Source organism: Panthera pardus, unplaced genomic scaffold (genome assembly GCF_024362965.1).
Source record: "Panthera pardus isolate Hobbes unplaced genomic scaffold, ASM2436296v1 HiC_scaffold_24, whole genome shotgun sequence".
Classification (NCBI taxonomy): Eukaryota; Metazoa; Chordata; class Mammalia; order Carnivora; family Felidae; genus Panthera; species Panthera pardus.
The window spans coordinates 102,885,052-102,899,793 of NW_026526810.1; the positions used below are offsets into that span (position 1 = coordinate 102,885,052).

Sequence of the window (14,742 nt, forward strand, 5' to 3'; positions counted from 1 at the left end):
ACAGCCAGTGCTCATCCCAACAAGTGTCTTCCTTAATGCTCCTTACCCATTTAGCCTATCCCCCCTCCTACAACCCCTCCAGCAACCCTCTGTTCTCTATATTTAAGAGTCTCTTTTGCCTTGTCCCCCTCTCTGTTTTCATTTTATTTTTGCTTCCCTTCCCTTATGTTCATCTGTTTTGTATCTTAAAGTCCTCATATGAGTGAAATCATGTGATATTTGTCTTTCTCTGACCGATTTCACTTAGCATAATACCCTCTAGTTCCATCCACATAGTTGCAAATGGCAAGAGTTCGTTCTTTTTGATTGCTGAGTAATACTCCATCACACACACACACACACACACACACACACACACACACACACCACATCTTCTTTATCCATTCCTACACCAATGGACATTTGGGCTCTTTCCATACTTTGGCTATTGTTGATAGTGCTGCTATAAACATGGGGGTGCATGTGTCCCTTGGAAACAGCACACCTGTATCCCTTGGATAAATATCTAGTAGTGCGATTGCTGGGTTGTAAGGTAGTTCTATTTTTAATTTTTTGAGGAACCACCATACTGTTTTCCAGAGTGGCTGCACCGGCTTGCATTCCCACCAGCCGTGCAAAAGAGATCCTCTTTCTCCGTATCCTCACCAACATCTGTTGTTGCCTGAGTTGTTAATGTTAGCCATTCTGACAGGTGTGAGGTGATATCTCATTGTGGTTTTGATTTGTATTTCCCTGATGATGAGTGATGTTGAGCATTTTTTTCATATGTCGGTTGGCCATCTGGATGTCTTTGGAGAAGTGTCTATTCATGTCTTTTGTCCATTTCTTCACTAGATTATTTGTTTTTTGGGTGTTGAGTTTGATAAGTTCTCTATAGATTTTGGATCCTAACCCTTTTTCTGATACGTCCTTTGCAAATATCTTCTCCCATTCCGTTGGTTGCCTTTTACTTTTGCTGATTGTTTCCTTCTCTGTGCGGAAGCTTTTTATTTTGATGAGGTCCCAATAGTTCATTTTTGCTTTGGTTTCTCTAGCAACATGGAGATGTGTTGAGTAAGAAGTTGCTGCAGCTGAGGTCAAAGAGTTTTTTGCCTGCTTTCTCCTCTAGGATTTTGATGGCTTCCTGTCTTATGTTTAGGTCTTTCATCCATTTTGAGTTTATTTTTGTGTATGGTGTAAGAAAGTGGTCCAGGTTCATTTTTCTGCATGTTGCTGTCCAGTTTTCCCAGCATCATTTGGGGAAGAGACTGTCTTTATTCCATTGGATATTCTTTCCTGCTTTGTCAAAGGTTAGTTGGCCATACGTTTGTGGGTCCATTTCTGGGTTCTCTATTTTGTTCCATTGATCTGAGTGTCTGTTTTTGTGCAAGTACCATCCTGTCTTGAGGATTACAGCTTTGTAATACAGCTTGAAGTCCAGGATTGTGATGCCTCCAGCTTTGGTTTTCTTTTTCAGGATTGCTTTAGCTATTCAGGGTCTTTTGTGGTTCCATACAAATTTAGGATTGTTTGTTCTAGCTCTGTGAAGAATGCTGGTGTTATTTTGATAGGGATTGCATTGAATATGTAGATTGCTTTGGGTAGTATTGACATTTTAACAATATTTGTTCTTCCAATCCAGGAGCATGGAATATTTTTCATTTTTTTGTGTGTGTGTTGTCTTCAGGTTTTTCATAAACTTTCCATAGTTGTTTTTTTTTTTTTTTTTTTTTTTTTTGTCCATAGTTTTCAATGTATAGATTTTTCACCTCTTTGGGTAAGTTTATTCCTAGGTATTTTATGGGTTTTGGTGCAATTATAAATGGGATTGATTCCTTGATTTCTCTTTCTGTTGCTTCATTATTGGTGTATAGGAATGCAACTGATTTCTGTGTATTGATTTTATATCCTGGGACTTTGCAGAATTCATGGATCAGTTCTAGCAGGTTTTGGTGGAATCTTGGGTTTTCTATATAGAGTATCGTGTCATCTGTGAAGAGTGAAAGTTTGACTTCTTCCTGTGGCATTGGAAATCTTACCCTTCAGAGAAGACCTTGCTGTCTCTGTCACTGGCAGTAGCCCGAGAGGGATAACTGTATCAGAATAAAACAGGATATCCATAACCTCCACACAAGAAATGGACACACAGTAATGGGTAGGGAAAGGATGATCATTATTTCTTTTTTTTTTTTTTTTTTTTTTTTTTTTTTTTGAGAGAGAGAGAGAGAGCACGCAAATGCACGAGTAGGGGTGGGGGTGGTAGAGGGAGAGAGAAGGAAATCTTAAACAGGACTTGATCCCACAGCTCTGGAATCATGACTTGAGCTGAAATCAAGAGAGGGACGCTCAACTGACTGAGCCACCCAGGTGCCCTAGGCATTATTTCTTAATAGGCAGTTAAGGAAGAGACCTCAAAGAGTGGTTTGCAGGAAGACTTGGGTTCAAATCCTAGCTCTCCCACTTGCTAGGTGATTATCATTTGTCAGGTTACTTAGCCTCGCTAATTATCGGTTCCCTTGTCTATAAAATGAAATCATAATGCCTTGTGAGGAGTAAATGAGGGTATTGCATAATTCATCAGCATGCATGCCCATTGCTTATTTCTTTTTTTAATTTTTTTTTAACGTTTATTTATTTTTGAGACAGAGAGAGACAGAGCATGAACAGGGGAGGGTCAGAGAGAGGGAGACACAGAATCTGAAACAGGCTCCAGGCTCCAAGCTGTCAGCACAGAGCCCGACGCGGGGCTCGAACTCACGGACTGTGAGATCGTGACCTGAGCCCAAGTCGGCTGCTCAACCGACTGAGCCACCCAGGTACCCCCATTGCTTATTTCTTAAAGAGGGAATAACTTTCTTCACAGGCCACCTCTGGGTTGTCCCATGAGGCAGGCTTCTCCCTGACTTAGTGTCAGCAGTCCTACCCCTTCTACTCACAGCTGGGAGAGAACCAGCAGCTTGCTTGCATGAGTCTTTGCCAAGGTCATTGACTCCCCTGAGGACATACAGCTGAGGAAACTATACCTCCAGAAGCCTGAACTTCTCTCATCTTTCATAATGGCCTGAGAGAAGAGTCTAATAACCAACTGAGGAGCTCTAATTTGTGTGGAAGCCAAGAGTGGTCTAACCCTCTGCATTTTAGTGGTGGGTTCTAGGGGAAAATAAGATTTTTTTTTCCTCACTTATTTCAGGGCAAAGGGAAATGACATGATTATGTTGTAATATTAGAAATGTAACAAAATGTGGTCTGAGAAAGGCGCAGATTCTAACGGGGTTGCCAGGTGGAGACCGCGGGAGGGCACAGAATGAGCTCAGACTGCTGTTTGGCAGCCAATCAGAGGTACAATTCAAAGGACAGCTTTTAGTTATTACTAGTGACACTTCCTAGTGATTTCAAATGCACTGTGAGCGTAGGCTGCCTGTAGAGCTACAGCAGGGCCCTCAAGAGAGAGAAATCCTTCCCACTAGCTGAGGTAGAGAATGACTTCAGTCAAGTGAAATGCCACTCAGACAAGCGTGAAGTAGGGAAGGCATGTCCGAAGGTCAGAGAATAAGGACTAGAGGTTTAGCAGTACATGTCAGACTATTGGCTAAGGACAGGCACTCAGTGTCTTATTTTAAGGTGCTCTCATCTCAAATCATCTCAGGCAAATAGGGCAGGACGCTTTGAATTATAGGGATAAGACTGAGAAAAGGGCAGGAGACAGCAGTTTTATTGGGTATATCTATCTTCTCTTCTAGAGAGAAGAGAAACCCTGGGAGGGCTGGTGACCTGTGACTTCCTTAGCGTGGGGTAGGAAAGTTAACAGCCAATGGCTTGTAAGTGGCGAAAACCATGTGATGATCCAAGGAAAAATGTGAAAAAAACTTTGTGTCCTTGTTTAGGATGGTTATATGAAAGAAGGAGGTACTAATCTGCACAAGGCATCTAGCAAGGAGAAACGGCTTTAAGGAGCCATTAGAAAATGTCAGGATATTTGGGGGATTTGATTATTTTGTTAAAGACTGTCTAAATGGTCTGTCGGGGCGCCTGGGTGGCATAGTCGGTTAAGCGTCCGACTTCGGCCAGGTCACGATCTCGCGGTCCGTGAGTTCGAGCCCCGCGTCAGGCTCTGGGCTGATGGCTCGGAGCCTGGAGCCTGTTTCCGATTCTGTGTCTCCCTCTCTCTCTGCCCCTCCCCCATTCATGCTCTGTCTCTCTCTGTCCCAAAAATAAATAAAAAACGTTGAAAAAAATAAATAAATGGTCTGTCAATATAACATATCAACCATATAGTGTTTCTTTATATGTGCCTCTATCAACTTTTTCTTAGTTATGCAGGTAATAAGTCAATATGTTCTTGTTTAAAAACTCGAATAATATGGAAGTATACAGATTGGAAGGTAGATCTCTTCGTCACCATTTCACCTCTCTGCCCCTTCTGATCCCCTGTCTCTTTCTGGCAGTAGCCACCATCAACATTTGATATTCTTCCATTTCTTTTTACCCACCCACGCCCTCAGTAGTTCAGCATACCTTCCCAGCATACCCAATCCTTGCAGACCGCGGATAAGAGGAGCACCAGAAATAATGAAAACCTTAGAAATCGTCCACTGACCAGCTCAGTACCAATTGTCTTTTTTTTTTTTAAGTTTGTTTGTTTATTTATTTACTTATTTATTTTGAGAGAGTCACAGTGTAAGTGGGGGAGGAGCAGAGACGGAGGGAGAGAGAGAATCACAAGCAGACTCCATGCTGCCAGCACAGAGCCTGACATGGAGCTTGAACTCACGAACCCGTGAAATCATGACCTGAGCCGAAACCTAGAGTCTGACGCTTAACGAACTGTGCCACCCAGGCGCCCCTGGTGCCAATTATCTTTAAAAAAAAAAAAAAGTTGAAAAATGCAAAGAATCATTCCCTTGTGGGGACACGATGTATATGCTTTTAGGAATTAACCTCTTCTACAACCCGAACACTGCTAGGAGGTTGGCAGAAACTCCGGGAAGAAGACAGAGTCAAACAGATTAACTTTATTATTGCCATGGAGAGGTATTTCTGTAAAATAATTACTTTGTGAGTAACATCAATCCCAGAAAATTTTCAGATGAAGTTGTTTTATAACTGTTGCATCAAAAAACAAAACAAAAACACCCAACTGTTAAAAAACACACACAAAACTGTTGTGTCCACAGGGAGATAAAGAAAATATATATGATTGATATCCATCTTTAGAGAATGAGTAAAGTCTGGGTGAATGTGCTTCTATTACTACACCTACACGTAAGCAGAAAGACAAGAAACTGTGGGCAGAGATTAGGCTTCTGGGTTGTGTTATTGTGGCATTGTTTCAGGCGGAAAAATAAAAATCGTAATCCACGGTGGGTTTCCAAACCAGTGTATTTGGTAGACCCCACAATTCTCTGAGAAAATGCACGCTCTATAAGGCAGGAACCACATCCTGCTGGTCTACAAAACGTTTTTCTGGGTGGGGAGGGGGGTGGCACCTGGGTAGCTCAGCCAGTTGAGCATCTGACTTTGGCTCAGGTCATGATCTCGGAGTTTGTGAGTTCGAGCCTGCATTGGGCTCTGTGCTGATAGTTGGGAGCTTGGAGCCTGCTTCGGATTCTGTGTCTGCCTCTCTCTGTGCCCCTCCCCTACTCATGCTGTCTCCCTCCCTCTCTCTCTCTCTCTCTCTCTCTCTCTCTCAAAAATAAATAAACATTAAAAATTTTTTTAAAAATGTTTTTCTGGGTTTTTCTATTCAGCATTTGCTGATATTCCTAAGGGTCTGTGCATTGACTCTAACAGGCACCATTTTCTTTTCTTTTCTTTTTAAAAATAAATTTTTAAAAAATGTTTTATTTATTTTTGACACAGAGAGCATGAGCAGGCGAGGGGCAGAGAGAGAGGGAGACACAGAATCCGAAGCAGGCTCCAGGCTCCGAGCTGTCTGCACAGAGCCCGACGCGAGGCTCGAACTCACAGACCGCGAGATCATGACCTGAGTCGAAGTCGGACGCTCAACTGACTGAGCCACCCAGGCGCCCCACCATTTTATTTTCAATGTCAGAGCAATGTGTGACGGAGTGTGGCCTCATAGTATATGTTTGTTGCTCCGTCGTGGTCCCTTGTTAGCCCCATTACTGCTTAGTAAATGTTTGTACAACTATAGAGTTTAAGACACCCTGAGTTAAGTAAAGGGTCCCGATACCTACCAAGAGATAGTCAAGGCCCTTACAAGAGTCCACAGCAGTGACAACTGAGATGCTGCTCGGGAGGCCGGATTGCCTGGTAGGTAAGCACATGGCTCTGAGGCTAGAGATCCTGGGCCCCAATCCAGGCTCTGACACATGCTAAGTGATCTTGGTCAAGCTACTTACCTCTTTCTGAGCTTCAGTTTTTCTCATGTGTAAAAATGGCTATACGAGTAATATTAGAGTAATCATACTAGTAATCATAGAATTGCTGTGAGGACTAAGATTGTGCCTAAAAGCACTTGGTGCACAAGTGCTCAATAAATAAAAACATCTCTCCAAACTTACTGTGAGCTTTCTGTTTCTTGTGAAGTTACTACAACATCTTCAGAATGAAATGTTTCGTGTATGGTGGTATTCTGGAGGCTGCTGATACATAGAGGCTGAATATAAAGTCTGAAATGTTCATCTTTTTTTCTAGATGGTTGTTCCATATGTAAATACACGAATTGAGGACCTCTGTGCCCAAGATTCTCCTCACTCTCCACTCATGACATATGCTAGTCCTGAGATGCCATGAGTTACTGTTGTGATAGCATCAGTCTTCATGGGAAGGTTCGGTTCCTAATTTTCTCATTTCTATTACAGTTTTACACCTGCAGTGGAACTCAAGGAAAAAGGAAAGAAAGGCAAAGCAATACACTTTGCTGAAATTGATGGTCCGGCTTCAGACAGGTACCTTCACTTCCCAACTGTGGCAGTGCTGCTGATAGCACCTCTTAGCAGAATGACTCAAGTGTTTACAAACTCTAAGAAAATGTCATTCCCATTATCTGAGGTTGAAATGCAGATACCCGTTAAGGAAAGAACATGCCCTATTTGACAATTGTGGGAGGAGTTATACCAGCCCCTGTAAATGTATCCCGGTGATAATTTGGCTCTTAGCAAATTTTCAACATTTTATACTTAAACAAATTTTTTTTTACTTTATTTTAGAGAAAGAGTGTGCATAGGAGTGAGCAGGGGAGAGGCAGAGGGAGAGAAGGAGAGAATCTCAAACAGGTGTCATGCCCAGTGTGGAGCCCAACACGGGGCTCAATCCCATGACTCTGGGATCATGACTTGGGCCCCCACCAATAGTCGGACACTCAACTGACTGAGCCACACAGGCGCCCCTATACTTTTTTCTTTTTTTTAATCTGAATATGGTAGCTCCACCATAAATACATGATCTTAATAGATGATCTAAATGATCTGTTTTGGATGGAATTGGCATTTACATTTTCTATCAGGTAGTGTGCATTTCTCCTAACCCTAGCATGGTAAATATAATGTTTAATAAAATGCATTCCAAAATTCTCCTACATTAAACCAAACCCATTTTTGGGTTTTGACGTTCAGGCTCTCCTTACTTGATAGTAAAAGCCTCATGCATCTCAGGATCAATTACATACAGTTGAAATCTTTCAAGTCACTGCTAGAGACTGTTACATTCCAAAACAGGTTGACGGATAAAAAGCTTGCTTCAAGAGACGATAAGTCACTTAAAGCCTTAGAGAAGCGAGGTCAGCAGGGCAACGTGACGCTCCATGATGCTAAATGTGAGTAGCTGGTTCATCATCCACACATATCGTATGGGGGGTGAACCTCTGAGGCCGCCCTCTGTCCCTCTGTCCCTCTTTCAATTGTCCATCTTTGCTCCTTTCAGTTGTTGCTTTGTTTTTACTACAAGATAATGAGATGCAGCGGATCTGTTCCTTTACAACATTCATGAGGTATGTAGTGCTCATGAGAAGTTTTATATCTTTCATCCTTAGTTCAAAGTAATTCCGCCTGATAAATGGCGAACAAATCTGGTTTTTGGAGAAAGGGCATGGGACTGGCTCTGTGCAAGCCATCCCCTCAGACTGAGACCAAAGCGATGAGGCCGGAAGTCACAACAGCCCAAAATAAAGCCCTAGGGCAAGGAGAATGGATAGCATGTTATGAAGAGTCCCATAGAGACTACATTATGTTTATATAATAGTAAGAGGGTATACTCGTTTACTAAAGACCCATTTTCTCCGTTTTTGGAGCCCCAGCAAATACTAGGTGTGTGACTCTGGGTGAAGCTTCTTGACCTTTCTAAGCCTGTTTCTTCACATATGAAATCGGAAGTCGTTGTGTCTCCCTGTGCCTGTGGGTGGAGGGTGCTTCTCAGGGTGCCGCACTTGAGCGTGCTCAGTGAGAAGTTCCCAACGATTGGCAGCCCTCCCAGGTTCCCTTACATTTAGTGAAGGCTGTTTGTGGCAAACACCTTAGGCTTTATTCCACAACAGGGGCACACTCCTCCCGACGACGACAGGGCAAGCTGGGAGCACTAGGGAGTCAGTGTCCCTTCGGTCAGTGCTGTGCGAGGAGGGAGTGTTGGTAGAAAAAGATCCTAACTTTCATCCGTCAAGATAACTCTGAGAAGTTTTCCCCGCCAGGACTGAACTACATTTGTCCACGGGGATAACCAACTTGTTAACCACCCCCTTTGTGGGCTTCCTTCCCTTTCCTGTCTCACTTCCCTACCCCACAACTGATGTTTCCTGTGCGCACATCCCACGTCTTTGTCTCAGAGTCTGTTTCTGGGAGAACCCACCCTAGGACAGGGACATATTAATGTCGTGGGAAAAAAATCTGCAGTGCTCACGTTCATCCTGTTGTCAAGGTATAGTTGAAGAAAGAATGTCAGTAAGAATTTCCACTTGCTAGAAAGAAAGTAGCAAAAATCTTGTAAGAGTATTTAGAAAGAAGACAAAGGCTTCTAATTTTTCCTTGTAGGACTGCCTTTGCTGCATGCATCCCACAGTAGTTTTTAAACAAATCAGATTGTGAATCAATGCAACCTTTTCCTCGAGCAAAACCATGAAACTTTAATATGCTCTACACTATGCCCTAGCAGTTTCACTCCGAGGAAGTTACTCAGAAATGTGGCCATCAGGCCAATTACTGCAGCAGTATTGATAACATTTCTAAAAGACCTACATATCCATCAATAGAGGACTACTTAAGTAAATTGTGAGTTATAGAATATTTTACCCAGCTGTTTAAGAGAATGAGGAAAATCGATCCATAGTATCAAGGAAAGAGGTCCATGCTAAGCAGGTAAGTGACAAAAGCAAGTTGCAAAGACTTGTGTGTACAGCGTTATCTTCTTTGCTACCAAAGAAAAATTTAAGGCATATATTCATGCGTGTGTATGTAGGTGTGTTGGTGGGGGAAGACCTTCTATGTAATTGTCTATGCTTTGGAAAGTGTAGAAAGGATTCAGGCCACTCTTAGCAGCGGCTGCCACTTGGAAGTAGGATGCTAGCAAGGGAGGAGAGGACTTTTTACTTTACACATTTGTGTACATTTTTTAAAGAATGGGAAAATATTATTTGTATAATAAAAACTTATTAAAAGTGAAAAGTAATTAATAAACAAAACTATAGTTTAGCGTGTGACCTCCCAAAAAGTTTTGGTTACAAAAATCCGATTTCTTACATCTTCAATAGTATAGTAGACAGAATTTTTAAGTTTTTTTGTTTGTTTGTGTTTTTTGAGAGAGAAAGAGCGTACTATGCAACTAGGGGAGGGACAGAGAGAAAGAGGGAGAGAGAGAATCCTAAGCAGGCTCCTTGCTGATCAGAATGGGATCCGATCTCAGGAACCATGAGACCATGACCTGAGCTGAAATCAAGAGTTGGACCCAGGTGCCTCAGTAGATAGAATTTTATTTTATTTATTTATTAAAAAAATTTTTTAAAATATTTATTTATTTTTGAGACAGAGAGAGACAGAGCATGAATGGGGGAGGGTCAGAGAGAGGGGGAGACACATAATCCAAAGCAGCCTCCAGGCTCTGAGCTGTCAGCACAGAGCCCGACGCGGGGTTCAAACTCATGGACCATGAGATTGTGACCTGAGCTGAAGTCAGATGCTCAACCAACTGAGCCACCCAGGTGCCCCAGTAGATAGAATTTTAAATGGTAAATTAGTTGTGTAATAGGCATGATAACATGTACTTCTATTTATTCTTATGTCATGTGCCCATGTATTTTTATGAGAAGTTTTATATTTGAAATATGTCAGCATTCATTTCTTTCTTTCTTTCTTCTTTCTTTCTTTCTTTCTTTCTTTCTTTCTTTCTTTCTTTCTTTCTTTCTTTCTTTCTTTTTTAACTCTCCCCATAGGAATAAGAATCTTGACAATTTCCTCATGGCATTATTGTACTATTTATCTCATTACTTGGAAAAAATAGCCCTGGAAAAGAAACCCAAAAGCTGTATGGTGTAAGTAGGACTTTGCAGTGCGCTGTAAAGTTTTATCATTGCCAGTAATAAAACTGACTTTTTTCTTTCAAGCTTTTATTTAAATTAAAGTTAGTTAACATACAGTGTAGTATTGGTTTCAGGAGCAGAATTTAGTGATTCATTACTTACATATAACACCCAGTGCTCATCACAGGTGCCCTCCTTAATGCCTATTATCTGTTTGGCCCATCCCCTCACCTCCCTTCCAGCAACCCTCGGTTTGTTCTCTTTAGTTAAGAGTCTCTTATGGTTTGCCTCCCTCACTGTTTTTCTCTTATTTTATTTTTCCTTTCCTCCCCCGTATGTTCATCTGTTTTGTTTCTTAAATTCCACATATGAGTGAAATCTTACAGTATTTGTCTTTCTCTGTCTTATTTCGCTTAGCATAATACACTCTGGCTCCATCCACATCATTGCAAAAGGCAAGATTTCATTCTTTTTGGTGGCTGAGTAATAGAGATGATGGAAATTTTTTAATTTTTGGAGTATGCTAAAATATTTACATGGGAGGAGTTCATTAGTTTTTAAAGCTCACTGAATAATTCAAATAGTTATTCTAACAACAAAATATTCCAGATAGTATAGACCAGCACTGCCCAGTAGAAATATAAAGAGAGCCACATATGTAATTTAAAATTTTTTCAGTAGCTAGATTTAAGAAACATAAAAGATAAAGGCGGGGGTGCCTGGCTGGTTCAGTCAGTAGAGCATACAACTCTTGATCTCAGTGTCATGAGTTTGAATCCCATGTTGGACTTAGAGAGTACTTACAAATAAAAAAATCTTAAAAAAGATAAAGGTGAAATTAAGTTTAATAATGTATTTCATTTAATGCAGTGACTCAAAAATGTCATTGAGACATGTAGTCAGTGTTATTGTATGTTATTGTATGTTATTGATGACATACTTTGCTTTTTTTTTTTTTTTTTGTAGTAAATCTTTGAAATCTGACACTTACTTCCTCAGTTCAGATTAACCACAGTTAGTGCTTAGTAGCCACACGTGGCTCATGGCTACCATGTTGGACAGGGCAGATACAGATATTTGGTTTTATGCTTTTTATGCTTAAAACCTGCTTTATGCTTAAAAGCCCTCCTGCTAGGGCTTTTGTAAGCATCTAATGAAAAAAACTAAGAATTAAGAAAATTAATAGATATGACCAAAATTATATTCCATATTACAGAAGAAAACAAGATTTCTTAGGCTACGTAGGAAGAATTTCACTGCTTTAGGCAGAGGTGGCTCAGAGCTGTATGGGGCAAGAATCTGGGAACTCAGAGTCCGGAGCAGAACAATGCCTCTCAGGCTTGGTGACCTTTTGCAAACCGTGGAACTTTCCAAGTGCCCAGGCTGCCCTCCCCAGTATGTGTGGAATCAACCCAATGATTTAGCTGTTAGAAATGCTGTTAGAGTCATCAATTTGTTGCTGTGGAATGTTTTTAAAATGCAAAATCCTTGTGTACAACCAAGCAGTTTGAAAACCATTTTATGGATAGATAAATATATCTGTACAGCAGTTTTGTAAAAAACCAAATAAATAATTCAGACACTGCTGGCCCGGTAAAGCCATCAAAATATACCACATCCGTGTTATTTCAAGGCTGCTTTCACTGCAGAGTGGCCAGAGCTCACGAAGGGTTTCTGTGGTGGCAAGCAAAAGGGCTCAGCTAGCTGTAGGCTCAGAAGGTTTGAGGGGTCTTATCGTCCCCCCAAAAGAACTTATTAGACTGTGGTAGCACATTCACTTATATTTTATATGGTGTTTTCTAATTCTGAGAGTTATTGCTGCTCTGGCAGAGACCTTTGTTTCATTTCTTCATTTTAGAAATAGATTAACAGAGAAATAAGGTCTCTTGGGTTTTTTTTTAAATACACTAAAACATATTAGAGTACAGTGGTATAAGGTAGACTTTTTTTAGAAGGAATCGGTTACAGAATGACAGAAAAAATCCAAGTCTTAAAATGATTGGTTCCATGGGGTGCCTGGGTGGCTCAGTCAGTTAAGTGTCTGACTTCACCTCAGGTCATGGTCTCACAGATCTTGAGTTTGAGCCTCGCATCAGGCTCTGTGCTGACAGCTCAGTCTGGAACCTGCTTTGGATTCTGTGTCTTCTTCTCTCTCTGCCTTTCCCCTGCTCTCTCTCTCTCCCTCAAAAATAAATAAACATTAAAAAAAAAAATAAATTGCTTCTATGGTGTGATTCTGAAATAATTAGAATAACTTTTCACTTTCAGGCCTCCAGTAATTAGTTTACTTACTATAGTAGAAATATGGATTGTATTGAAATATCTGGACTTAAATAACTTTAAGAAAAAAATTGATTTTGGTCAAATTAGTGAGGTATAATAGGGATAATGGTAGTATCCACTTTATAGAGTTATCATCCAGATTACATGAGATATTATCATCCAGATTACATGAGATAATGCATATTATTTTAAACCAGAGGCTGCCACGTAGGAGAAAAGCCTTCAGCCTGTGAGGGGAGAGCTGAAAGGGCTACAAAGACATCCTTTGGAGGATTTAGACGACTAAAAGTCCCGATTCCAGAGGAAGGAGCCTTTTCCCCATTTTACAGATGAAGAAGCCAAGGCTCAGAGAGGTTAAGCGGCTGGCTGGAGACGACATGGCTCGTTGGTAGTGGAGCTGAGATGGGAGCCCAGATCTAACTCCCAGGCCTGTGCCTAAGCCACTGTGCGGTGTGTCCACACCCCCTACCAGTCAGCTAAGCTCTCTTTTGCAGAGTTTATCCGTTTACACTTAGGATTTGTGACTTCTGAGCAAAGGCAAAATTATGTAATTTTTGTTTTTCATTTTTTTAAAGTTTGAGAGAGAGCGAGCAGGGGGGGAGGGGCAGAGAGAGAGAGAGAGAGAGAGAGAGAGAGAGAGAGAATCCCAAGTAGGCTCTGGGCTGTTAGTAGGGCTCAAACTCACGAACTGCGAGATCATGACCTGAGCCGAAATCAAGAGTCAGACAGTTAACTGATGGAAGCACCCAGGCGCCCCCGAATTCTATAGTTTTTAGAACATTGTAAGTATTTTTCAAGTTATTACAATCTTCATAATTATAATTTTTAATGGTGGCATAACTTTCCATCAAGCTAATGTGTGTTATTGACTGATTGACTTACGAGGCGGTATAACACATATACTGGTTAAGGGTATGACTTTGGTGCTGGCATAAATCCTAGGGGACTCATATGTTAATAAATGTCAAGTCCTTAAGTGGCACCTGGCTGTATTACTACAGTCTGCATTATTACTACTTTTTCCCTTCCATTTTATAGATTTTTGGGATTTGCCAGTTTTCCTAATAGACAAATAGATAATAATTGAATGATTATTGAATGTCTTCATGCATTAGATTTCCCCCCTTAATTTTGGATAATTTTTAAAGCTTATTTATTTATTTTGAGAGAGAAAGAGCGTGCGTGTGGGAAGGGCAGAGAGAGGGAGAGACAGAGAATTCCAAGCAGCCTCTGCACTGCCAGCACAGAGCCTGATGCAGGGTCCGAACCCACAAACCATGAGGTCATGACCTGAGCCAAGATCAAGATTCAGATACTCAACTGACTGAGCCACCCAGGCACCCCTGGATAATTTTTTTAAGAAGGATAAATTTCCCAGAGAGGTCATTGGACCCAAGGTTATGATCAATTGTATGGTGTATGAAATTATCAATTTTTTTCCCAAAGGATTGTACCTGGGCTTGTTTTAAATGCCAGGCTCTACGCAGACCTGCTAAGTCAGGATCTTGGAGAGGGCGTGGCATTAGGAATCCGCACTTTCAGCAAGTATCCCAGGCAATTCTTACATATATTTTGCTTTGGAACCATTGGCCTAAAAGTTTTCAAGGCATTTTTTTTGTTGTTTTGTTTTCAACAGCAAAAGAGGCATGTTAGCTACTGGCAGCTCTGGAAAAGTCGGGGGGAAAAGGGTTGGGCTGGGAGGCTGCTGAAGGAAGCAGGGAGGTGGGCATAGTCATGGCCATTGAGGTGCAAGCGGGTGTGGGTGTAGGTGTTTGGATTATTTGAAATTGGGGCATTTCAAGTTGGAACTCACTTTATTCCAGAAACTCATTTTATTCCAGTGAGTCACAAGCCTTCTCATCACATGTGATAACGTGCTGTGCTTTGAAATATCTCTATTATCCTTTTTTTTAAAAAAAATTTTTTTTCTTTAACGTTTATTTTTGAGACAGAGAGAGACAGAGCATGAACGGGGGAGGGTCAGAGAGAGAGGGCGACACAGAATCCGAAACAGG

General features: G+C 41.2%; 1 protein-coding gene across 3 annotated transcripts in view; it reads left to right on the top strand.

Annotated features, from left to right (window-relative positions):
* Positions 1-14,742, top strand: part of PPP1R36 (protein phosphatase 1 regulatory subunit 36) — a 44,773-nt gene that overhangs the window by 4,159 nt on the left and 25,872 nt on the right. For 2 of the 3 annotated variants that reach the window (XM_019451565.2, XM_019451566.2), the window contains exons 3-6: positions 6,804-6,890; positions 7,659-7,756; positions 7,864-7,930; positions 10,358-10,456. In XM_019451565.2, the coding sequence (XP_019307110.1) occupies positions 6,804-6,890; positions 7,659-7,756; positions 7,864-7,930; positions 10,358-10,456 (351 nt within the window). The remainder of the gene's footprint in view (positions 1-6,803; positions 6,891-7,658; positions 7,757-7,863; positions 7,931-10,357; positions 10,457-14,742) is intronic. The other variant, XM_019451567.2, reaches the window with a different exon arrangement.